Below are 25000 nucleotides of genomic sequence, written 5' to 3' on the forward strand. Positions count from 1 at the left end.
ATCCAGACCCTTCATGATTATGAAAACTTCTATTAAATCTTGTCTTATCCTTCTCCTCTTCAAAGAAACGTGTACCTGAGTCTTCTTGTCTCCAAGGAAAACAGTTTCAACTTCTTCAGTCTATCCACGTAACTGAAGTTTCTCATCCTTGGAATCATTCTCATAAACTCTTCTGCATTCATTCCACTGCATACACATCCTTCCTAAACTGTGGTGGCCAGAACTGTACATGATCCTCCAGCCAAGTGTCCTAATAAGTTCCAAATAAACTCCCTCCCCTATGCCTTATTAATGAAGTCCAGAATACTGTGTGCTTTATGAACAGTCTCTCCACCTGTCCTGCCACCTTTAATGAGCTATGCACATACAGACCTAGTTTGCATTGTTGCCGCACATCCCTTAGAATAATACCCTTTATTTTATACTGACTCTGCATGTTCTTTGTGCAAAAGTGTACTTCTTATACATATAAGATAACAAGGTGCAGAGCTGGATGAACACAGCAGACCAAGCAGCATCAGAGGAGCTAAAACACTGACTCCAGGATACACCAAGATCTAGCTTATCTAGATATATCAAGAAAAGCAATGGTTTCAATATTGATCCCTGGGAAACTCCACTACTTACCTTCCTCTAGCCTGAAATATACATGTTATTCATTACACTTGTTTCCTATCACTCAGCCAATTTTGTTTCTACATTGCAACTGTTCCTTTTATTCCATGGCTATCACTTTCATCACAAGTCTGAAGTGTAACACTGTACCAAATGCCATTTGGATGTCCATGTACATCACATCAACAGGCTTGCCTTTGTCAACCTTCTGTTACCTCTTCAAAAACACCAGCAAGTTTGCTAGACATGACTTTCCCATAGCAAATCCATGCTGACCCTTCCAAATTAACCCACGTTTTTCCATAAGACTATTAATGGTAACCCAAATACTTGTTTCCAGAAGTTTCCCCATCACTGAACTTAAACCGACTGGTCTGTAATTGCTGGGTGAATCTCTACAGCAATTTTTAACAAGAATATAATGTTTGCAATTCTCTAGTTCTCTAGTACCACCCCCCCCAGACTCCAGGGAAGATTGAAAGATTATTGCCAGTGCCTCTGCGATTTCGACTCTCACTTCCTTCAATAACCTTGGATGAATTTCCAAGTGCCTTTTCAACTTTTAGATATAGAAAGCTTATTCAACACCTCATCAATTTTAAATCCTTCTCGTGACTGAGTTTTCTCCTCTGTTACCAATGCCTGGGCAGCATCTGCCTCATGGGTAAAATCGGATGCGAATTATTCTGCTGAGTCACTTGCCTCCATGTGCAAATCCCCTTCCTGTCCCCAGTTGGCCCTACTCCTCCTTTTACCATTGATTATAAACCATCATTTCATCTTTCCTGACACTGAACATTTCGGAGGAAACGTCATTTATGTTTAGCGTATGGATTTGAGAATAACCAATCAATATTTGTTTTCCTTCAAACAGAGAATGTTTATGGGTGTGTTTAATAGTGGTCTACCAAATTAGGAGGTGTAATGATAGCAGATGTAGGGACAGGATTGGATGATTATGTAAGTGAGCCTCTCATGTAAGTAACCAGTGATGTCACCGTGACCTCAGTAGTCATGTGTTAGTTCATTCAGAGTGCAGGAGGACATGCTAGGAGCAGCACCAGGCATACCTAAAAATGAGGTGTCAACCCAACAGGACTACTTACATGCTAAACAGCATAAGTAGCAAGTGATAGAGCTAAATGAGCCCAAGACCAACAGATCAGATCTAACTTCTGCAGTCCTGCCACTTCCAGTCGTGAATGATTGTGGACAATTAAACAACTCACTGGAGGAGGAGGCTCCACATATATCCCCAGCCTCAATAATGGAAGAGCCCAGCGTGTAAGTGCAAAAGATAAAGCTGAGGCATTTACAGCAATCTTCAGCCAGAAGTGCTGAGTGAATGATCCAGTGTCACCTCCAGTGGTCTATAATATAATTTGATTCACTCCACGTGATGTCAAGAAACGGTTGGAGGCATTGGATACTGCAAAGGCCATGGGGCCCTGACATCATTCTGGCAATAGTTCTGAATACTTGTGCTTCAACTGTGATACCAGTTTGGGTTCCAGCAGGGCCACTCGGCTCCTGACTTCACTACAGCGTTGGTTCAAACGTGGACAAAAGAGCTGAATTCCAGAGGTGAGGTGAGAGTCACAGCTCTTGACACCAGGACCGCATTCGACCAATTGGCATCAAGGAACCCTAGAAAAACTGGAATCAACGGGTATCAGTAGGCAAACTCTTCACTGGTTGAGAATCACACCTGGAACACAGGAAGATGGTTGTGGTTGCTGTAGTTAATCATCTCAGCATCCCTGCAGGAGTTCCTCAGGGTAGTGGCCTAGGCCAAGCCTTCTTCAGCTGCTTCATCAATAACATTCCCTCCACCAGAAGGTCAGAATTGGGGATATTTGCCAATGATTGCATAATGTTCAGCACCATTCATGACTCTTCAGACACTGATGCAATAAGACCTGGTCAAAATCCAGGCTTGTGCTGACAAGTGGTAAGTAACATTCATGCCACACAAATGCCAGGCTATGACCATCAGCAATAGGAGCCATTCTAACCACCACCTCTTGACATTCAATAGCAGTACCATCACTGAATCTACCCCTATCAACATCCTTGAGTTACCATTGACGAGACACTCAACTGAATTCACCACATAAACATTGACTACAAGACCAAGTCAGAGGCTAGGAATACTATAGTGAGTAACTCATCTCCAGATTTCCCAAAGCCTGTCCACCATCTACAAGGTACAAGTTGGAAGTGTGCTGGAATGTTCCCCACTTGTCTGGATAGGTGCAGCTCCAACAACACTCAAGAAGCTTAACACCATCCAGGACAAAGCAGCTGATTGATTGGCACTAATCAACAAACGTTCATTCCCTCCACCACCAATGCTTAGGAGTAGCATTGTGCACTGCAGAAATTCACCAAAGCCCTTAGGCAGTACCTTCCAAACTCATGACCAATTCCATCTAGAAAGAGAAGGACAACAGATACATGGGAACAACACCAAGTGCCCCTCTGATCCACTTACCATCCTGACTTGAAATATGTCATCATTCCTTCACTTTTTCTGGGTCAAAATCCTGGAATTTCCTCCCTAATAGTATTGTGGCTCAAACCACAACACATGGACTGCAGTAGTTCAAGAAGGCAGATCACTCCCACCTTCTCAATGGCAGCTAGGAAAGGCAATGAATGCTGGCCAATTAGCGATGCCTTAGTCCCATGAATGAATAAAAAAATTGTTCTCCTAAGAATTTGGATCCTGTACTGGGTGAAATGTGCTGCTAAGTAGCCTTACCATCTTGTACAGTGCAACAATATATGTGGTTCAGCTGTTACAAAGAAGTCTGGCTTGAGCTTCTATTATGATCAAATAACTCATCAGCAAACAACACTACAGTGAAAATGTTTTCACCGAGAGGGGAGCGGTAACCAAAGGACATATTTTTAAGAAAATGGACAAAATAAGTAGTGGGGAGATGAAATGCTCTGAGTTGTTATGTTCTGTTCTAATGTCATACAAACCATAAGAAATAGACCACTTGACCCTTGAGACTCTTCCACCATTCAACAAGATTATGGCTGAAAAGATTGTGGTCTTAACTCCACTTTTCTTCCTTTTTCTTCTAACTGTTGACTCCCTTATAAACCAAAAACCTGTCTAATTCAGTTTTAAGCATATTTAATGACCCAGCCTCAGCTATTCTCTGGAGTTAATACTTCCAAAGATTAATGACCCTCAGAGAAGAAATTCCTCTTCATTTCCATCTTAATTGGACACATTATTTTGAAACCATGTCACATAGTTCTAGATTCCACGATAAGCAGATAACATATACTCGGCATTTACTCTGTTTAGCCTGCTCAGAATCATATACATTTCAATAAGATCATCTTGCAGTCTTCTAAACTCCAGTGAGTAGAGACCCTATGTGTTTAGCTATTCCTCAGAAGAGAACCCCTTCATCCTTGGAATCAACACAGTGAATCTTCTATGAACTGCCTTCAATGCAAGCATAACCCTCTTACATAATGAAGCCAAAAAGTGTGCAAAATTATTTTACATGAGGTCTCATTGACTCTTCCATAAAGAGAGGTTAGCAAGTCTTGCCAATTTACAGTCCATTCTCTTTGCATTAAAGGCCTATATTCCATTTGCTTTCTGAATTATTTGCAGTATCTGCATAGAGATGTTTCGTGATTAGTGTATAAAAACATCCAGATTCCCCTGTACTACACCATCCTGCATTTTTTTCTTTTTCTTGGAATAATTGGAGACATCATAACCCCAGTTTTTTAGCTAAGTAAGGTTGGCTGTCATTTTATGATTCTCATTCTTTTACTCTGACTTTCTCCTTTAAGTACAAGTTATCTTTTGAATTGCAATTATCTTAAGTCCATGCGATTTGCCAGACCTTAGACATTTACCAGAGATTCTTTCCCCACAGCACTTAACATTTAAAATTCAATTTCTACATTTTCTACGAGGTTACATCTCTAAATCATATGAACTATTACATTAGGCATTTATTACAAAGCAGTTACAAGACAACCCAGAAGCAACATAAGAAATGACAAAGATTTGTTTTGATCTGCGATGCACTACCTGTAAGGGTGGGAGTAGTACATTCAACAGTGACTTACAAAAAGGAATTGGATAAATGTTACACGTAAAAAGAAAAGGCAAGGCAACAGAGTAATAGAAATAGTTCAATATAGCTCAACCAAACAGCCAGCACAGGCACAATCTCCAAATGACCTCATTCAGTCCTGTATCATTTCTATGGTTAGGATTACCACAGATCTGACTTTGAACCAACACTCATCCTAAGATTTCTAACCATGTATATTGAACATCAAACCCAATCATCTTAAAGTTCAGAATTTATTTTTCCAGATTGCTTCCCTGTATCATCAAGTAGCAGCCTTAATTGCTATTAAGGCTAGTAATGAATTTTGTTTAGTGCCAGAGGAAACATCAGAATGCAAGATATGATACCCACCCCTTTATTCTTCTAACATTTTGAACTTGAAATTCAGCAGCAATTCTACCTTAAATTCAACTCATTTATCTCTGCATAGAAACACTTTGTCATTTCCTTTATTTATACAGTTGCTACATACTGATGTACAAAGCATGCACAGCTACTACTTTAGATTTCCAAACTAATATGACACAAATAGTAGGTCAATCAGTCTATGCAGTTTATAATTTAGCAGCCTTCCAGTTATCTCTTTTAATGCCAATTTCCTGCACTTTACTCTTATAGTTTTCACCACATTTGATCCCTATCTCACGGGAAATTCCTGCTCTTATTCCAATCTTTTATTTAGTTTGTTCTAAGAGATCCATAAGTTCCCTGAGATTTTTCTACCATTTAATAAGGCTGGCTGAACTTTGACTTTGATTTCCTTTCTCTCTCATTCTTCTTGATTTCTTTAACAACCAAAACATCCAATACAGTGATGGCAGATAAAGAGCACTCTGGGCTAAAGAATTCCAAAGATTCATAACCTTCTGAACAAAGACATTTCTCCACATCTCAGTCCTAAATGTCTCATTCCTTCTCCAGAGACAGCAACCCCTAATTCTAGATTATCCTGCTGGGGAAACAGTCTCTCAGCGTCTACCCTTTCAAGCTATCTCAGAATCTCACGTTTCAACAAGTTCATCTCTAATTCTGATAACTTTACCCAATAAGGGGAAAAAAAAAGCTATTATTTGGTGTTGAACAACATTTGAAGTGGTAGTAGATATATAAAGATAAAGTTGCCATAACCTCAGAGGACCATAATGCTGCTGTCTCATTAGAGATGATTGGTGGTGAGTTTAACCTGAGGCTCATCACACCTCAGGCGAGGGGCGAGATTGAGAAGGTGGGACCCTCACAGTAACTTATGAGAATTGAACCCAAGCTGTCGCATGATAAAGCAGCTGTCTAGCCAACTGAACTAATCAATCCCCATGGTAGATATGTGAATACAGGCTATCATTAGTGTACTATGAAAGGTAACCCCATTCCTGCGGATGATATGAGGGGAGGCATGTTGAAGAGGGGAGAGGAGCAAAGGATAGAATCTTAAGCACAGCTATCTGCAAACAGAGTGCTTTAAATGTCATTATTGGTGCTTGCAGATAAGATATGCCCAGCAACTGATATCTCCAACCAGACACTAATCAATAATGACAATGACCATTTCCCCCCCGCCCCGCCGCCTAGTAATCCAGCAGCAGCTCTGTCGATGATGCACAGTCAGTCCGTGGCATTTGGTTAGTAATGTGCCAGCAGCTCTGTTAGCAATCTCCCTGCTTCTCCAGCAGAGGCGCTCACTCTCGGGGGTTTACGGTAGGCCGGTGCTGGCCCCACACTGAGTCTGCGCGGCGCGGAGCCGAGCCGAGCCGAGCCTCGAGGAGCCGGGTCGATCGGTGCAGGGACACGGAGCCCGAATCGAAGCGGAGCCCGAGGCCGGAGCTGAGCCCGAGTCCCCGCCATCGTCCTCACCATGAGCGACATCAACGTGAAGAAACTGAAGGTGCCCGAGCTCAAGGATGAGCTGAAGCGGCGCGGCTTGAGTGTGCAGGGCCTGAAAGCCGAGCTCCAGGAGCGGCTGCAGGCCGCACTCGACAGCGAGGCCGAGGCCGAGGAGGAGATGATGGAAGAGGAGGAGGAGGACGGGGGGCCCGGGCCGCTAGAGACCCCCGAGAACGGCGAGGAGGAGCTGGAAGACGAGGAGACGGCCGGCGGCGAGGAGGAGGAGGAGGAGGAGCAGGAGCCGCCGCAGTTGGCGGGAGGAGACAAAGCCGAGGCCCAGGCGCGGGGCCCGGGACTGAACGGCGCTTCCCTGGCCGCTGGGCTGGAACCGCCGGCGGCCGCAGTGAGCCAAGTCCCGGCGGCGGAGGAGGAGGAGGAATCTCAAGGAGAGGCCGAAGTCCTGGTCCGAGCCGCGGGAGGGGGAATGGAAGACGACGACGAGGAGGAGGAGGTCGAGAGCAAAACAGGCGAGAGCGGCCTGGGCGACGAGGAAGAGGAGGAAAACGGGATGGGAGAGGCGGAGGGAGCGGTCACGGAGCCGGCCCGGGTCCAAGAACAAGCCCAAGTCCAGGCTGAGGTGCAGCAAAGAGCGGGAGAAGAGGAAACAATGGAGCTAGGGGACGGCGAGGCGCGGGCTGGTGGCAAACAGGAACCTGAGGCCGCTTCGGGCCCGGCTCCCGCCCCTCAACACTCCAGCAAAGGTGGGGAACCCGCCTCCCTTCCCTTCCCGTGTCTCATTCCCCTTCCCCGGGGGCGTGGAACCTGGGCTTTTTATTTCTCATTCATCCGCTTTATTTTTAAAAAAAACTAATAAAACATCAACGAGCCTCAGAACCCATCACTTCCGGCGCCTCCATTGGGCTCAGGCTGCTGGGCGCGCGTGTTAGACCGTGTTGGGGGGGGTGGAGGGAGGAGGAGCTGCTTCAGCCTGAGTCCCAGTCTCTATCAGAGAGAGACTGGAATTAAAATGGGAGAGTGGATTGGTGGGGTGGGGGCGGCGGTGGTGGTGTGGGATGAGGATACAGGATGGCTGAAGGAAGCCACTGAGAAAATGGAGGGTGGAAATAATGCAAACCAAAATGGAGTATCACAGGGAATTAGGAGAAGGTTGTAGGGGGAGGGGAAGTGGGAATAGAAATAACTTTGCACCTTTTTTTTATTTTGCTTTACATTTGCTGTTCGATGTTTTAGACTAGAAAATCATTTCCAGCACTGTCAGACCAGATAAGCCACATGTTTTTATAATTTTCTGAAGAAGGGTCTAGGCCTGAAACGTTAGCCTTCCTGCTCCTCTGCTGTTTGGCCTGCTGTGTTCATCCAGCTCTACATCTTGTTATCTCAGATTCTCCAGCATCTGCAGTTCCTACTATCTCTGTTTTTATCAGAGTGTTTTGATGAAAGGTAGGCCCTCAGATTGGAGTGGGGATAATGCTAAAACATAAGGACAGGGCACCTCTAGGGTACAATAACTTGGCTGTGTCTCTGAAGAAGTGCAGGGAAGGGCTTGCATATATAGCTTGCATCTGTGAATGTTTGGTCAGTTTGAAGTTGAAGCTTCATCTAATCCTGGATTTCATCCAAGAAGTTTTGGAGGAGTTGAGTGGGTTAAAGCTGATTATGCCAAGTAACTGCACATGCGAAATGTGGTCTTAGTTCTGTGGTTGATGTTAAATGGAGATCACTTTTAGGTTTAGGGCCAGTAATGGATTCTTAAACTTCCCAGAAACGATATGGGACTGGGTGGATAAAACATTAGGAATGGTTTAGAAAACACGCAGCCAAGCAAATATAGCCCCAGTGTGTGGGAAGGCCTTGACAAAAACTGCAGGTTGCAAATGATGAAATTGGCTAATGCGTTATATGTGCAAGGCTGCTTTTACTCTGTAGTTTGGATGGTAGCTTGATATCGGGTCATGGGAGAAATTAAGTTTATTTTAGAAAACAGCGATGTCTTTGACAGTATGGAAGACAAACAGTCTGGAGGTATGTTGCTTGTGAGTGAGGGTCCATGAGTCAGGGAGGAATTTTTGTGTTGGCAATATTATTTATATACAAGGTAAGCGTTTAGAGAAGGTGGGCCATTTTCAATGGCTCCTAATGGCAAACTTCTTTCATGTTTCAATCTTTGAAAAATCTATTGTCCCTGAGGAAATTAAATCATTAATATAGTCTATAGAATCACAGTACCTGCTAGGTAATTCAAGTTTAAATTCTGAGATAGGAATATTTGTATATTTTTTTGCTAAAAGTCAACCCTAAGCTAATATAAATAGTCTTTGTCTTCACCTCAGCGTCATGTTCACCCAAAGCTTGATATATTCATTCCACTTAAAAGCTAACATTTTTAAAAAGTAGTTAATTTGATGCTACACGGTGAACTGGAAATTTATGAATCTACAATTTGTATAGTTCCCTCCCCAACAGCAATTGATGTATAACTAACACCTGTATTGTGTATTTAATTATACCTAGTGGTCGTCTTTGCATGAAGCAGAATATTGCATGGTAATTGTGTGATGTAGCAATCCTGTCAGTATATAGTAACGATACATGCTGTGCATTATAATCAGTTGTGAAACAGTCATTCACAAAGAACTTGGCTTCTACAGAGTGTGCATGTGTATACATTGCATGGGGTGCTGGACTGTAATATCAATGTACAACTGAGACCAAGTGGACACCATCCCGTCTGAGAAAAGGCTGAATACAGTTGAATTGAATTTCCTCCGTCCAGATTTGAAGAAAGCAGCAGTGTTTAATTACACTGCTTTGGTGTGTAGCAGATGTAGTTATTTAAGACATCTTGTGCTGCTTGGGGGCCAACTCAATTTTCTGGCATGCAGGTAGATGCATATTGCTTATTAAGAGCTTCGTTCAGGCTGGTTTGTTTTGAGTGTTTGAGAGCATTCAGACTTGGTAAAATCCTGTTTTGTTAAAGTACCCAGGCAATTTGTACACCGTGCATTGTCAAGTCTGATAAGGTATCTCATTGTTTTGTTCAGCTCCATCACTTCTTGTGGACCAACTTTTCAGCAGTGACCGTTGAGAACGTTTGAAACAGTTTACATACCCAGAAGACATTAGTTAAACTCTTCATATCTGAACCTCTAAAATAAGTGGAAATACTCAGTGTAGTTGCATTTAATGAGTTGTCCAGGTGTGCTTGAATATCTTTATATTGACTGCAATTTTTCAAAGAACGAATAGTTACTGTACCTACAATCTAATGTTCCAATTCAGCAAGGCATAGAACAGATTTTGGTGTAAATTTAATTCTGTGATGAACTTTTAAGTGCCTTAAAAGAAAACATGTTGGTAGATCTGACAGTTTTAATGTCTTGGTACATGCCATTGCCATTCCCCTTCCCTCTCCAGAAATGTATCCTTACTGAATTTGGTGCCCTACTGATATATAGCAGCGCAAACTAGGCAGCTGCTTTCAGGCTAACAGAATGGGAATTGCCTATTAATAGTCAAAACTATTTCTGGAAACAGCTTTGTGTTCCATTTCAATCTCCCAATGACAGAACTGTCCTATTTGAGCTGCAGCCTCTTTCATCAGCACGTTTCCACTGAAGAATGATTACCCACCCTTTACTACTACCTTATTCAACGTGAAGGTGATTTGTGAAATACTTTATACATGCATCACAATACCACTGTCAACTATGCCGAAGTGGAGTTTCATATTGATCCTGTGTTTAGTGTAAACTTTACTTGAATCCTGATTCCAGGCCTGGAGGAGGCAGTCTCTTGTTTAGCTTGATGCTAAATCTGTGTTGTGAATGAATGTTAAATTTAACTCCTTCGTTCCTATGTAATTTAATAATACAACATTTGCAACATACCAAGAATTACAAATACACGATCACTTGTGGCAAAGGCTTATTACCTGAAGTCCTCAGGATAAAAACCTCTCTCTGGAAGTACTGTTAATATTTCTAGTGGTCAGTCTTTTCCTGTATGGGCCCACAGTGCAAAATGATCCCTAAATTAGCATTCTAAAGTATATGAGTGGCTGGTCAAGGAATTGAATGATCAAGAGACATGTTTGGTGTAGTTGTGCTGAGGTGTGTACTTTCAGCAGAGCAAACTTCAGTTCAAACTTCATAACGATGCAGTGGTACCAAGCAGAGTAGAGGTAATGAATTCAGCACAGTTATATTGGCTGGGAGGTCAGTGGAGGGAGGTACTGGAACAGTTGCTATTCTTGGTCAGTTGTGTTTCATATACTTGATTGTTATTTAGTTAATCAAAGTGAAAATTCTCCTTTAGTAAAACAGGATGTGAGTAGCAGTAAAACTTGACGTCTTTACAAAGGCTATGATCAATGTTCATCAGATTGAGTGTACAGAAATATCACGTAGCATATCTTTAATCCTTTTGAGAAACGTTACAACAGGAATGTTCAGTTTTATGAATATTTCAGCTCCTGGATTAAATACCCTCGGTTGTAGATAAGTGTTGTGGTTATCATTGAGCCAATAAATTCCTGTGTGCACTTTGCAAAAATTTCCTTTGAGAATTCAATGTAAAAGACCATTTTGCACTTTCTTCCTATTAACTGTGGGTAAAATGTAATGTATTTAAAGTAAGCAAATTGAAGTCAGTCCTCATTGAGAACAGTTAAAGTAAATCTAACATTTTATGTATTATATTGATCTTTATTTTGCTATTTTGAACATAACTTGCACACTTTCATCCCTTAAATGGAGCCTTGTAATCTTGAATTTGTAACCTGCCTTTTTTTTTAGGAAAAGACAGCCAGGCTGAACAGACAACTGATAAGGGTAAAGAGCAAAATCGCAAAGGTGTAAAGAGACCTCATGAAGACCATGGACGTGGCTACTACGAGTATATTGAAGAAAACAAATATCGACGGTATGACTGACTTATCAGCTCATGTACCTTGCTATTGTTCATTTTAAAGCCAAACCATTGACTAATGTGTATGCCTATTTTTTAGGTCCAAGTCTCCCCAGCCACCTGTGGAAGAAGATGAGGAAGAGTTTGATGATAATGTAGTTGCCCTGGATACATGTACGTGACGTTAACTAAATCGGGTAATTATGTATTGTAAAATGAGATGAGGCAGGAATTTGATTTAGTGGGAAATGGAAAATTGCTGCCAAATTCAGCATTCTCCGATATAATCGAGCTGTTAAGACCGCACAATCCACAGAACTCCCTACAGTGACATAGTGCAGCTACATATCACATTACTGTGTCCCTTCCCCTCCTTTTACTAAGTGTCCAGAGTTTTCTGGGAGAATCAGTTGGCAACCCATTCTGCACATGCACCACCCTCTGCCTGAAAAAGTTGCCCTCAGGTCCCTTTTAAACCTTTCCCTTCTCACCCTGAATCTCTGCCCTCTAGCTTTATCGTTCAAGTCATCTTATCTGTGGACCTCATTATTTGCTTATATATTTTCAGTGACTTTAACAATTATGCCTCCCTATGTCCCTAATCCTGCTTTGTTACAAGTTGTATAATTTACACTGGGCAGCCATTCATTTAATTTAACCACTTGTTCAGTCAGGTTGATGGAACTGGTCATCATTTACTTTTATAAGATGGTCCAGCATCTTTATATAGCTGGTGTCCAATAGGTCCACAATTTCTTAGTTTCTGGTTTCTTTCCCTTTTTAGTTATGGGAATCTCATAACTTCCTTTAGTCATTTGGAACCAGCCAAACCTTCAGAGCTCTTAAATAGATTGACACATTTCTTGTATAATATATCTTATGTCATTTTGCATTCTGATATGCAGCATCAAGTCCAGATCAGCCCTGGGTGTCTTGATCCTTTTTAAGGCAATTTCTGCATCAAACTTAGGAGCAAGTAAATGCCTTGTTAACGTTATCTTCAACATTGAAAACCTGGTGGGTGTTCATTTGCACTTCAGGCATATCTTTATCTTCAAACCTAACTTCTCTAAGATCTGATGGCTATGGAAGTCCAGTACCATTCTAAAACAGTTATTACTGCAGCAGTCCACAATCCTTGGCCTTTCTAACTGAAATTTTGCCGTTATATTGTTCTTAGTGACAAGTTACCTTGAAAGACAGTGCTTGTCAAAATTTTAAAATTCACTTATTGAACTGTAATTTTCCTTAAGTCTGAAATAAATCTTCATAACAATAGAATAAATGGTCTGACCCCTCTGGGATGTCCAGATTTTCTAGCATATCTCATTCACCACAGATGAGAGAGCAAATAGACAGTTTGCATGTTCTTAGTCGTTAATTGCCAGGTTTTTTACGGGGAGGGTGGGTCTTTATGGTATCGCAAAAAAAAGTGGGTATGTTTGGGAGAAAGAGCTGTCAAATTGCATTTTTGTTTTGTTGTTGAGGTTCTTATGGAGGCTTCTATTGGTTGCTTATGATAGACTTACAGGAAAAGGGAACTTTTAGCTTATTTCTTCTCCAATGCATAAACTTGCAACTTATTTTTGATTTATTTCCTCAATACTAGTTGTCTTATTTTGCTTCTGTTTTGATATGTTATTAAAATAATTGACTGAGTTACAATAAGTTTCTTGTTGTGGAAATCTTGATTTTAATGACATTAACTGACTTTAAATCAGTAATGGCTGAGCAGTTTTCTAATTGCCACAATGTTCTTTTTGAGTTTATTGTGTGCCATTATGATAACATAATAGTATTTAACCTTGCAAAGAGGAGGAAATTAATGTCTCCCGCCCTTGTGGGTGTTAAAAATATCTAGTGTGTTCTGTTATTACTCCTAGATCTCTATTTTGGTACAGTTTAGTCCCTGAAAAGATACTGGAAATATTCTAGTAATTGCTGTTCTATCACTGTTGCTGTGCTGATTCTGTTGTCAAATAAGCAACGTAATGTTAGTACAGGTCACTTAATCTTTGGGTCCAGTCTTCTTCCTTGGTTTCTAATTAGTGATCTCCTATTGTGGTTGGATTTCTTTAGCTGGTGTATGGCGTTATCTTCATTTAGTACAATAGTGGGAAATGTCCCTCTGTGTTAAGTTTGTCACAGCGCTAGTCAGTGTGTGCTAGCAATAAGCTTTCTACTGTATTAGGTGACTTATGTTCAAGTACTAACATGTCCAGTATTCTTTTACAGACAATTGCGATTTGCACTTTAAGATCAACAGAGATCGGTTTGGTGCCATGCCACTGACTATGGAAGGATTTGCCTACCTTTGGGCGGGAGGAAGAGCTTCTTATGGAGTTACCAAAGGCAAAATCTGCTTTGAGATGAAGGTAGATGTTTTTGCTTTTTGTGTGCAGATAACTTTTAAAAACTGAAATTTATGATGATATTGTCTGACTTTGACATTTGTGTTAACAGGTAACTGAGAAGATACCAGTTAAGCATTTGCCGCCAGATCAGACTGACCCACATGAAGTGAGGGTTGGCTGGTCACTGGCTTCCTACAGCATGTTACTTGGTGAGTTTTTCAACATCCTGTTTGCAGGTTTTCTCCATCTCCTTACAGAGGTGAACATGCACACCTGTTTCTGGGGAGAGCACCTGATTTCTCTAAAAGTGCAATTCGTCAAGTCTGGTAAAAACTGTTACCTGTTGATTAATAGACTTAAAATTTGCTCAGTGTTGGATGTGTCGCAGATCAGTAATGTGATTTGATAATACATATTTTTGATGAGAGAGTTCTACAAAAGGAGGGCTTTTATGGTTTGTAGTATCTTGTTAGTTACTGTAGGAGCACGGTGACCAAATGGCAGTGAGCTTGGAACTATGTTGCAATGGTTTCAGTGGCATCTTTCAGAAAGGAAACCACTTGCTGAATATAGCCTGTTATTTTGTAGAACAGATAAACAGAGTTGCAGAACTTTGTTTATAAAGTCATACAGCATGGATACAGACCCTTCAGTCCACGATGACCATGTTCCTAAACTAAAGTAGTCCCACCTACCTACGCTTGGCCCATATCCCTCCAAACCTTTCCTATTCATGAACTTACCCCGATGTCTTTTAAACATTGTAACTGCACTTGCATTCACCACTTTGATCTGAGCAATGAAGGCAAGCATGCTAAACGCCTTCTTAACCACCCTGTATAGCTGTGACACAAATTTTAAAGAATTTATGTACCTGAGCTGCTATGTGTTTGTCTGTTCTAAAACACTGCCCAGGGCAGTATCATGATGGTTATTTAGCAGTTTGATGACATTGGGATTTTTTAAATCACTTTTTAATAAAATTCCAAATATAAAGTGCTGCATATGGGTGATAAATGTGTTATACATTTTTTCTTGTCAGAGTTGGATTTGATCTCAAACCAGACTGAAATTGAAAACTTCCCCATAGCTTATTCTAACAGTACTATGTGAAAAGTGAAACTGTTTCGATCCAGTTTGATGTGGAATGAGCAGCTCAGCATTGCTCCTAACCTAACACAACTGTTTAGGGATGTAGAACATTTCCTACAATAAGTAAAGGATGCTTTGGATCATGGTGCATTGGAGCAACATTGAATATCACTGGCAGTCCACCAAGTGTACTATGACCGTGCTCTATGCTTGATAGTAAAAATGGTAAAGCATTTCATAACTATATACTTAATATTTCTCATCTTGGTGAAAATAATAATTTCAAACCAGTGACAAAGAAGGAAAATGAGATTTGAAGAATGGATCTAGTCATGTCAAGGTTCTACGTGTTTATATTTTCGCACTTGCAAGCATAATTCTGGCTTATGTTGTCTCTGAGAAACCATCATGATCTGCTGTCTACAGAATTGTGCAAATACAGTAATTTGTACAGTACTTTGTAGGGAAATTTGCAATGATGATTTTTGCTTGTGTAAATAAATATGTTGCATTTAAGCTAAACAGAGGGTTCAAGGCTTGATTCTCACTTGGTGTAATTGATGTCAGGTTTTGCAATTTTGTCTTTGTTCCAATCCAGAGGTAGGTTGAATCAAATATTTAATTTAGGTTTATGCTTGTTGTTTGATGACTGCTGGAACATACTAACATGTGAATGTTTAGTGAGAAAGCAGCAAGCTGCAAGTTGTAGGTTATCTGAGATATTTTTGATTTCCAAGCTCAAAAGCAAAGAATGCCCACTTGCTTAGTGAACTGAGGCTTACCTGGAGAGAAACTTAAAGGTCCATTGCTGTAGCTACATATAAGAAAGAAAAATGAAGAAGCTCAAAATAAGAATTCAGAGACAATAGCGCCTTATACTATTAAACATTCCTGCATTACATAATGTGGGTAACATATCAGATTTTAAATAATTCTGAAATTCTTCATCATATTTGTAAAATAATTCTTAATTTGCTCTGTATTTTAAAATATAAGGATCATTTGAACATAATTTGAAGACATGAGGGTCTTCTGGTTTCATGTTTCTGAATTTGTCCTTTGAAACTTGATATAACCCATATTGTTTAATGTAAAATGTTTTGCAGTCTCAAACATAGTCCTGTGCAGACTCTGATACTTTATTTTTCTGTCTCTGTTTCACTTGGAGGGAAAAAGAAACAAAGATATTTTAGTTTACTTCATTTGTTGGTTCTTTTATATTGTTGTCTTCCTGTCTCTATGTCACAAATGTTATGTCTTTTTATAATATTTGTCTCAGGAAGTGTTAATGTTCACATCTGAGACAGTTAATCATTCTGGAAAAAGTTTGATTTCAGATCTTTGTGTTGTCCAGTTTATCTTGGTAAATTGCATTCCATCATTTGTACATGTGTAGGTTCCCTGTTCTTTAAAAGTAATGCTGAATCTTATCCCTGATGGGATTACACATTAGACTTGCCACTTCTGATATAACAGCTTTTCCAGGAGACATTGAAACGCAGCTAAAGAAAAATCTGCTGTTATGTAAACTATGAGGGCATGGTTTCAGAGTTGGTTCTGAGTGGTTGTCCAAGGGTTTCTGGCAGTTTACTCTCTCTTGTCCTGATGGTCGTAGCTTGAATGTCATTATAATCTACAGATAGAGGCCACAAGTTGTTTTTTCTTGAGCGCAGTGTACCTGACCACCATTTGCCCAATTTTGCTTGATATTAATTCTGATGCCATTTAAGTTGTGAGCAATTCTAACGTAGAACCTGCTACCAAAGGGGAAGGTCTGCCTTTTCTCTACAGCCTCTGAATGGCCTGTGTATATCTTCCTTTCTTCGAAAAGTTTGAGAGAGAATTGTTTTAGTGTCTACTTCTTAATTCTTGACACAGGCAACATTAGTTGCTTAAGTTTAAATGGTTTCAAACTCTTTTGCTTTCAGGTGAAGAAGAGCTTTCTGTCGGTTACTCTGGAAATGGAACAAAATGTTCAAATTGCAAATCTGAAGATTATGGTGAAAAGTTTGGAGAGAATGATGTGATTGGCTGCTTTCTTGTAAGTTAATAATATTTATGAAGAATCATGGCATCAGGACAAACAAATAATTCTCATTTTTGCTACCCGCCTTCTGTCATGCTTTCAAACCTCAGTAGATATCATTGATTTGAGATTCCTGGTTAATGAGGCCAAGAAATCCACACATTTAATTACTAATTTTATAGTTTTAAATGTGATGTTTGAAAAATGCTTCTATATTAATTTAGGTCCTTACATTGGATTTAGTAACTGCTGTGCTGCTGGTATCAATATTGTCAGGTAGTAAGAATGTAAAATTAAAAATTGATTAGATTTTACTTAGAGCAATTCAGCAAGACACATGGAAGGTTATTAATGAAAAGCACTTTGTAAATATGCTTTTATGCACATACTTATAACATCAAGAGCAGAGCATTGCAGGTCTCAAAGATCTGTTACATTCCCTATGGAAATTTTTGGTAAGTGTTGGGGTTGCTACTGCATACAGTGTGATTTTGAAACATTTCCCCCCCATCTATAGAAAATGAGATTTCGAAAAATCTTTTGTCCACAGTTATGGCTGTGATTGCTGGGTGAGAGGTGCTATTTAATGATGTTCAGCTGAACTTGTGTGATAGTAACAATCAAATTCTCATAAGCTGTGGACTGCAGTCAAGTCTACTTGAAGTTTGTTGTGTGCAGGAAATTATCATGCTCCCACTAGTTATTTTGTGTGTTCTTTTGTTACAGAACTTTGATGCTGATGAAGTGGAAGTCTCTTATTCCAAGAACGGTCAGGATCTGGGTGTCGCATTTAAGATTGGGAAAGATGATCTCGCTGGCAGAGCCTTATTTCCACATGTTCTATGCCACAATTGTGCTGTGGAGCTTAATTTCGGACAGAAGGAGACTCCCTATTTTCCGATACCAGAAGGCTTCACCTTCATCCAGCAGGTTCCATTGGAGGAGCGTGTTCGAGGACCAAGGGGACCCAAAACCAAAGGAGAATGTGAGGCAAGTGTGATACTTCAAAATCATTGATTCTTACCTGGTGGTTCAGAAGTAAGAACATAGGAGTAAACTGCTGCAACTAGATCATGGCTTCATTTTACCCACCTTTGAGCCATTGCGTAACAAAGGCTCACTCATTGAAAACTGCCAAAAATTGTTTCTCCCTCTGGGTTTTCTTTTCCAGTATGACTATAACGTGCAAGAAGTTTCTCAACATTTAGAGTGCCGTGATTAGATTCCGTATTTGATATTGCAATGTTCCTTCTTAAAACCAAAAGTATGAACTGTTTGGGTTCCACCTAGGTATGGCCATAATATCATCACTTGTACTTCCTTTCTTCACTGTTTGTTACACTTCAGATGTCATACATATCTCCAGGCATCAGTAAAACAGTATGCTTGCAATACATTTGTTTTCTAAATTATGTTGGATGCAAACAGGAGTATGGTAGACTATTGGTGTAAAATATAGTCTGTAGAAGATCCTTTTCATCATTGATATTGAGTGATCAGTTTGGGAAGAGGATACTTGGAATAGTTTGTAATACTGTTGTCTGGTTTGCTTTAGGTTTTGATGATGGTTGGCTTACCTGGAACTGGCAAATCGGTATGGGTTTCAAAGCATGCAGCAGAGTACCCAGGCAAATATAACATTCTGGGGACAAACAACATCATGGATATAATGAAGGTAAGATACTTGAGAACCATTGGATGGAAGAATTTTGCATTTGGAAAACATGCTTTACTTGTAAACAGCAATGATTTATTGTGTAGTATTATAAATTGTATTTGCATGCAGTCCCAGTCTAATTTCGGACTGTGATTTTTTTTTTTTTGGTTTTCATTCCCACGTTTGAACCTGCATGCCTAAGTACCTCAAAAACCTGTGTGTAAACAATTGATTGTAACAGTGTAGTTGCAACTTGGAATGAGTAGGTGGTGCTCTGCAATGAGTTCCTGAAGTCTTTTCCTGTCCATTCCCAAATCATCTTCATCTTAAAATGGGCATGTGATTTACTAGTGTTGGGAAACTAACATGAAACATGGATTGCACAATGACAATTAGCTGAGTCCTCCTTAGGGTAAGGGAAACTAAGAGGATGTGTTACCACAGAATAACAATTTTGGTGCCACTTTACAAAAAAACCTGAAAGAAATAATTGGTAATCATATAAAAGAAACCATGAATTACATTCCTGCTAACTAGCACATAGTAAAAGGCTAAGGAATGCAGATTAATAAAGATTCCACTTAACAGCAAAAGCCTTGGTCCTTACAGAACAGGAATCCATGAACAGATTAAACAATGTTTCATCCTAATTTTACCAAGTTCTTGAGTGTCTGTTCAAATTTTATACCCTCTTTCAGGTTTTGAGCTTCAAGCGTCAGAAGACTGACAGAGGTAAACTAACTACGTTGATTCAACAAGCCACACAGTGTTTGAGCAAGTTTATTGAGATTGCAGCACGCAAGAAGCGCAACTACATCCTTGATCAGGTATGCTCATAGTTGATCTTTCTCCTGCCACTGACTGGTTATGTGTTCAGGTTTATTTGTGTTCCTGTGCACAATCTAATTAGGTCAGATTGTTTGGGAGACAGAAGGAAAGAATTAGGGCAAGAATTTGATACGTTGCAATAAATAGATATTGAGTACAGATTATAGATAGGACATTTAAGTTTTTGCTAAGTAGGAAAGCAAACAATTAACCCAGTGTAATTGCACTTTGATTCCTTATAATCCATCATCTTTGTAATATGTTTGCTATAATTAATTGTATACATGGTGCACAATAACTAATGCTGTCTTATCAGCTTTGGCTTTAAATTAAGGTGGGATGCTGTGCAAGAATGGGAGGTTTTGGGGGTGCCTGGAAAACTCAAAAATGAGAAGCACAGTTTTTTTTTTCAAAAAAACTTTTAATTTTCTTGTGTAGACAAATGTGTGTGCAGCTGCACAGAGAAGGAAGATGTGCCTGTTCGCAGGCTTCCAACGTAAAGCGGTTGTCATTTGCCCATCAGATGAAGAATATAAGGAGCGTTCAAAGAAGAAAGCAGAGGAAGAGGGAAAGGATGTCCCAGAGCATGCTGTTCTGAAAATGAAAGGTGTAGATCGAATTTGAGTGCGACCCTGGTGTTGCCTTATCAATCAGTTTTTCTTTGGAAGCTAGAATACCTAGTCTTGCTCTGTAGTTTGGATGTGTTAGTGGTACAATGGTGCACTTAATGGTCACTTCCAGTCTTTTTAAAAACCTTAAAATATAATTTTGCCCTTTCAGTTTTTTCATTTCTTTACTTGTTACATTGGATCCGTTTGTCTTTTAATATTAGTTAAGTGTAATTTTAGAGAGATGCTTGACTTGGGTGTTTTACTTGCCTGCTATATGAAAATGTTTTGTCTTTTTATTTGAAGAAAAACCTTGCTTCAGCAGTAATCGTAGCTGTAAGATACTGCCATACAGCTGTTTATAGTTTATTTTACCCATGAACTTCTAATTTTAGCCTATAAGACTTGTAGGGAAACAGTACACTGTCGTTCTCACACCAGTACAGAGTAGTTTCTGATGTTCTGATATGTGGATGGAGCTACGAATCCAGTAAATATTGTTCTTCAGTGCATTGTGTCCAGGGTATTATCTCACTGCTTGGGGTCGCACTGGTGTAATATCATTGTGATTTGGAAAGAATGCTCTGCCTCCTTTTGGACTGAATTTCTTAAATTTATTTCTTACAAGGATGCTAACATTAGCGTCCTTTGCCACTGCTCAGTGCAAGGGGTAACCTGGATTGAAGGAGGAGAGGTGCTATCCTGGATTATACGAGCTTCTCTTTGAACTCCGTTTTAATGCATTAGCTGACAAATGCATGGCTGCGAGAAGTAGTGATTAGGGCCATCCCATGCTTTGAATCATAGAATCCCAACAGTGTGGAAACAGGCCCTTCGGCCCAAGAAGTCCACACTGACCCATCCCCCTATAACCCACCTTATCTACACATCCATGAACACTGGCCAATTTAGCATGGCGAATCCACCTCGCCTGCACATCTTTGGACTGTGGGAGGAAACCGGAGCACCCGGATGAAACCCACACAGACAAGGGGAGAATGTGCAGACTCTACACAGACAGTCGCCCAAGTGTGGAATTGAACTCTGGCCCCTGGCGCTGTGAGGCAGCAGTGCCAACCACTTGATAACAGATCTGCACTGATGGCTTGGTCTTGGTAAATAAGGGCCTGATGTTAGTTGAATGGCTCCCTGTATGAGGCTGGTGGGGTGGGGTGGTAATTGCTGCCGTTCAGTGACACCCCAGCCCCCCGCTGTGGAAAAGATATGCATGTGGACTTCGGGTGAGTACAGAGTTCAGCTGTGAAGCCTCATACAGTTGACTAGCCTATTTACACACTCTCTGGCCTTGCGCGAAGGAAGGCAACATAGGAGGGATTGTGCCCAATAGATCCTCTCTGACATAAGTCAAGTGAACAAGAAGGGAAGGAGGTTTTATTATAATAAGAATAGTGATGGAATGTGGTTGCAGTGGTTTATTTGTCTAAGGTCAGTATTACAGAACTGCAGATGAATTTTAATACAAAAATATTCTGCATTGTGTAGATTTTTACTTTGTGGTCTGTTTTTTTAAGGTATCTACACACTGCCTGAACCAGGTGACTTTCTGGATGAGGTGAGCTACGCAGAGCTGCAGAAGGAGGATGCTCAGAAATTGCTTGAGAAGTATAAGGAAGAAAGTAAAACCGCCCTTCCACCAGAGAAAAAGCCCAATACCAGTTCTGGAAAGAGAGCAATGAATCGGGGGCGAAGTGGTCAACGAGGTGGAATGAACCAATACAATAGAGGTGGCCAGAGAGGAGGGCGCGGTGGATATCAGAACCGTGGCAATTACCGAGGAGGTAGGCAAATTTGTACTTTGCACAGACTTGTACATATAGAGGCTTCATTTCCAGCTGGTTTCTTGCTGTTGAAAAATGTTCACTATTTACCATGTGTTTACAATGTGGAACTTAACCTTTTATTGCTGCCTAGCAGCAACCTGGAAGAGAATGTTTGCATTATTTTTATTTCACCTGTGGGTGCAGCAGTGTCTGCAGGAAAGTGGGGAGTACTAGTTTCTAGATAACTTCTGGGCGTGTCTGTCTTCTCTGCTTCTCCTTAAGGTGTTAACCTTTGGGGTATGATTTCATTTTCCCTGGCATCCTCCAGAGTCTTCCCTTCAGTGTTTATAATTCCTGTGAGCCTCGATTGCTGACTAGTAACAGGGTGGGAACACTGCTGCTACAACTCAGTTTGTTCTTGCTTAACGTCGACAGGTACATTTGCAGCATGAATTGCTGGACACTTCTCGACACAGAATTTTTCTCATCTCCAAGTTTCCAATTCCTGTTTGGTCACAGTTTAGACTGAAATCAGAATGCATCAAACATAAGACCTGGCTAGCTTTTTAGAGTTCATCTGCTTTTTGGGTCACCCCAGAGTCTGTCTTTAGAGTTCAATTTCATGTGTATTCTAGAGAAATATCTTCTGTAATCTGACTCTGTCACACCCTTTTTTTAACAGAAAGAGGCCATTCGGACCATTGTGTCTGTCAGCTCTTTAAAGAACTATTCTATTTGTCCTTTTTTTAAATCTTTTTTCCTTATGAACCCGTGGCTTATTCCTCTTTGAGCTTTGACCTGAAGTATTAATTGGAATTGAAATGTGATCATTTTGACTGTCTTTTCCAAACAGGTTCAAACCGTGGACAGTATAACAGAAGAGGAAACCAGCAAAGCCGTGGCTATGCTCCTAATCAGCGTTTCACTCCAATGATAGGCTACAATAGAGGTGGTTTTATCGAAAGACCCTCTTACAGTGGAAGAGGAGGTTCTTACAACCACAGGGGCGTGGCAGACAACCACAGGGGTCCAGGCAGCAACAGAGGAGGCTATGGACAAGTAATGTACAGATTTTGAATTTTTTTATTTGGCAGCCCAAGACTTCTCAATTATTCCATTCAGTAGGCTCATCATTTTTCTTTTTTAAAAAAAAAATAGGACCCATAAACTTGTTTTAGTTACCAGTAATTTAGTAGCTTCAAACAGATAGTCTGACGTGGATCTTCTCAGCCAAACTTCTGATCCTTTCTTATGTGACTGCTTAATATTTTTGCAGTCATTGCATTTATTGCAAGGAGCATTAAACCTGTGGAAGGAGGTTTTGCTGCAGCTGCAAAGTGCCTAGGCGATACTGCATCTGGAATTCTGTTTGGTTTGGTGTCTGTGTTTTGGAGAAAAAATAGGATATAATTGTGTTAGATATAGTTCATAGAACGTTCACTTGTCTCGTTTTTGGGGTGTGGGGGTTTACCGTGAAGAAATTGTTTTTGTACCCATCAGAGCTTAGTGAAGGCAGTATCATTGAACTTAATGAAGGCAGGATTAGATTTTTGATAAATGAGTTGGGCTGGGGCAGACAGGAAAAATGGGGTTGCGACCACAGTCCGATCATACACGCTCACGATTGAATGGCGAAGCAGGCTAGAAGAACCATATGGCCCACTTCACTTAGTCATGTGTTCCTAATTACATCAATCTTCCTTTTCATTTTTTTGTCCAGTCTTCACTTCCTTCTCCCTTTTCTTACCCTTGTTGCTCCTTTTGCTGAGAGTAACAAAGTCGAAGAGGAAGCACAGGCAATTCTTCTAAACAATTGCAATATATTCGTACTGTATTGTTTTCACTTGCTGATCTTGTAGTGCATTGTAGGGCTTAATCAGCACATTCAACGTGATAAAATAAGCACTTCAGGGCTGTTATAACATTTTGATGTTAAGCCACATGACATGCTATTAAAGCAAATAAATAGATTTTTAAAGAGCCTCTTGAAGGAAAGATTTGAGAAGTTTGGGATGAAATTCCAGGGCCTACGGCCTGGGAAGCTGAAGGCTCCTGATGGAGCAATTCAGATCGGGGATCCTCGACTAGAAAGAAATGAGTGCAGATTCTCTAAAGATATGGAAGCTGGAGAAGATTATGATGGCCAGGCTACCTCAGCCTCGTCATGGTAGTTAACTTTAAGAATAAAACAGCTTCTTTTGAGAAAAAAGCTTTGAAATGGTGACAATCTAATTTTTATACCATTTTTGTTACATAATTTATTGGATACTTGACCAGGATTATGGGTCACCAATTATAAAGTCTGAAAGATTCTTGGAAAAATTGGGTTGCTGAGTCTGTGGAAAATCCTGCTTTGCTTTGTAGTGCATCGTTTGTACAAACTAATGTGCCAGCTGGTTATGCTGCAGGAGGAATGAGAAAATTATGGTGGGCTCACCTTTAGCCTTTGAATGGAATGAAACTTTTTCTGTTAGTTACTCTGCATAGGTCATTCCTGATCAGCACCCCCTCAGCATCATACTGTGGAAAACTGCTTATTTCCTGCTATTGATGCTGCTTGTTCCTTTACAGTCACAATAATTATCATGATATTATGGGTAGATGGGGAAATCTCCCAAGTAGTGGAATTAGACCTTGAGCACTTGGGTTGAAAGGTGCACATCCCACTTTGGCGGGTACATCTTGAATGTCAGGGTAAGTGGAAAACTGTACACCTGCCTGTTGACTAAAATACTTCTTATATTACGACAGAATTTCAGGGGCAGGGGAAATCGTGGCTTCAACCAAGGCTACAGAAATGAAAACTTCCTCCAAGGTCAGGGCTTCAAACAGAACTGGAGCCGTCAGCAGCAGGCAGTAAGTAACAGTTACTTCAAGATAGTGACCTTCAAACAAAGCAGGTTCATCTATAGTCCTGTTTTTAAAAAACACTGGTAATGTCAGGTGTCTGTAAAAAAAAAAAAAAAAAAGTTTTTGCTAATTTAAAAACTGCTTAATATAGTTTTGCGTTTTCTAAAGTATAGAATCATCTGGAGATTTTATTCAAAGCAGTTTTTAAAAATCATTAGATATGTAAAGCAGGTGATTTTCAAATTTAGTTAGTGTTGTGAGAGTGCTGGTGAAGAAATCGGATGCTTGAGTAATAAACTTAATGGAGCACCTTGAAGCAGCTTG

At 40.4% G+C, this 25000-nt stretch overlaps 1 protein-coding gene across 1 annotated transcript; it reads left to right on the top strand.

Moving 5' to 3' along the window:
• Positions 1-6400: 6400 nt before the first annotated feature.
• Positions 6401-24778, top strand: hnrnpua (heterogeneous nuclear ribonucleoprotein Ua). Its single transcript, XM_020536784.2, has 13 exons — positions 6401-7315; positions 11369-11495; positions 11581-11654; positions 13716-13855; positions 13944-14043; positions 16855-16967; positions 17679-17942; positions 18508-18627; positions 19308-19436; positions 19876-20044; positions 21578-21844; positions 22680-22885; positions 24578-24778. The coding sequence occupies exons 1-13, from the start codon at positions 6586-6588 to the stop codon at positions 24761-24763; spliced, it is 2625 nt and encodes an 874-aa protein (XP_020392373.2). The 5' UTR covers positions 6401-6585; the 3' UTR covers positions 24764-24778.
• The last annotated feature ends 222 nt before the right edge of the window (positions 24779-25000 follow it).

This window comes from Rhincodon typus, chromosome 9, assembly GCF_021869965.1.
Source record: "Rhincodon typus isolate 14 chromosome 9, sRhiTyp1.1, whole genome shotgun sequence".
NCBI lineage: Eukaryota > Metazoa > Chordata > Chondrichthyes > Orectolobiformes > Rhincodontidae > Rhincodon > Rhincodon typus.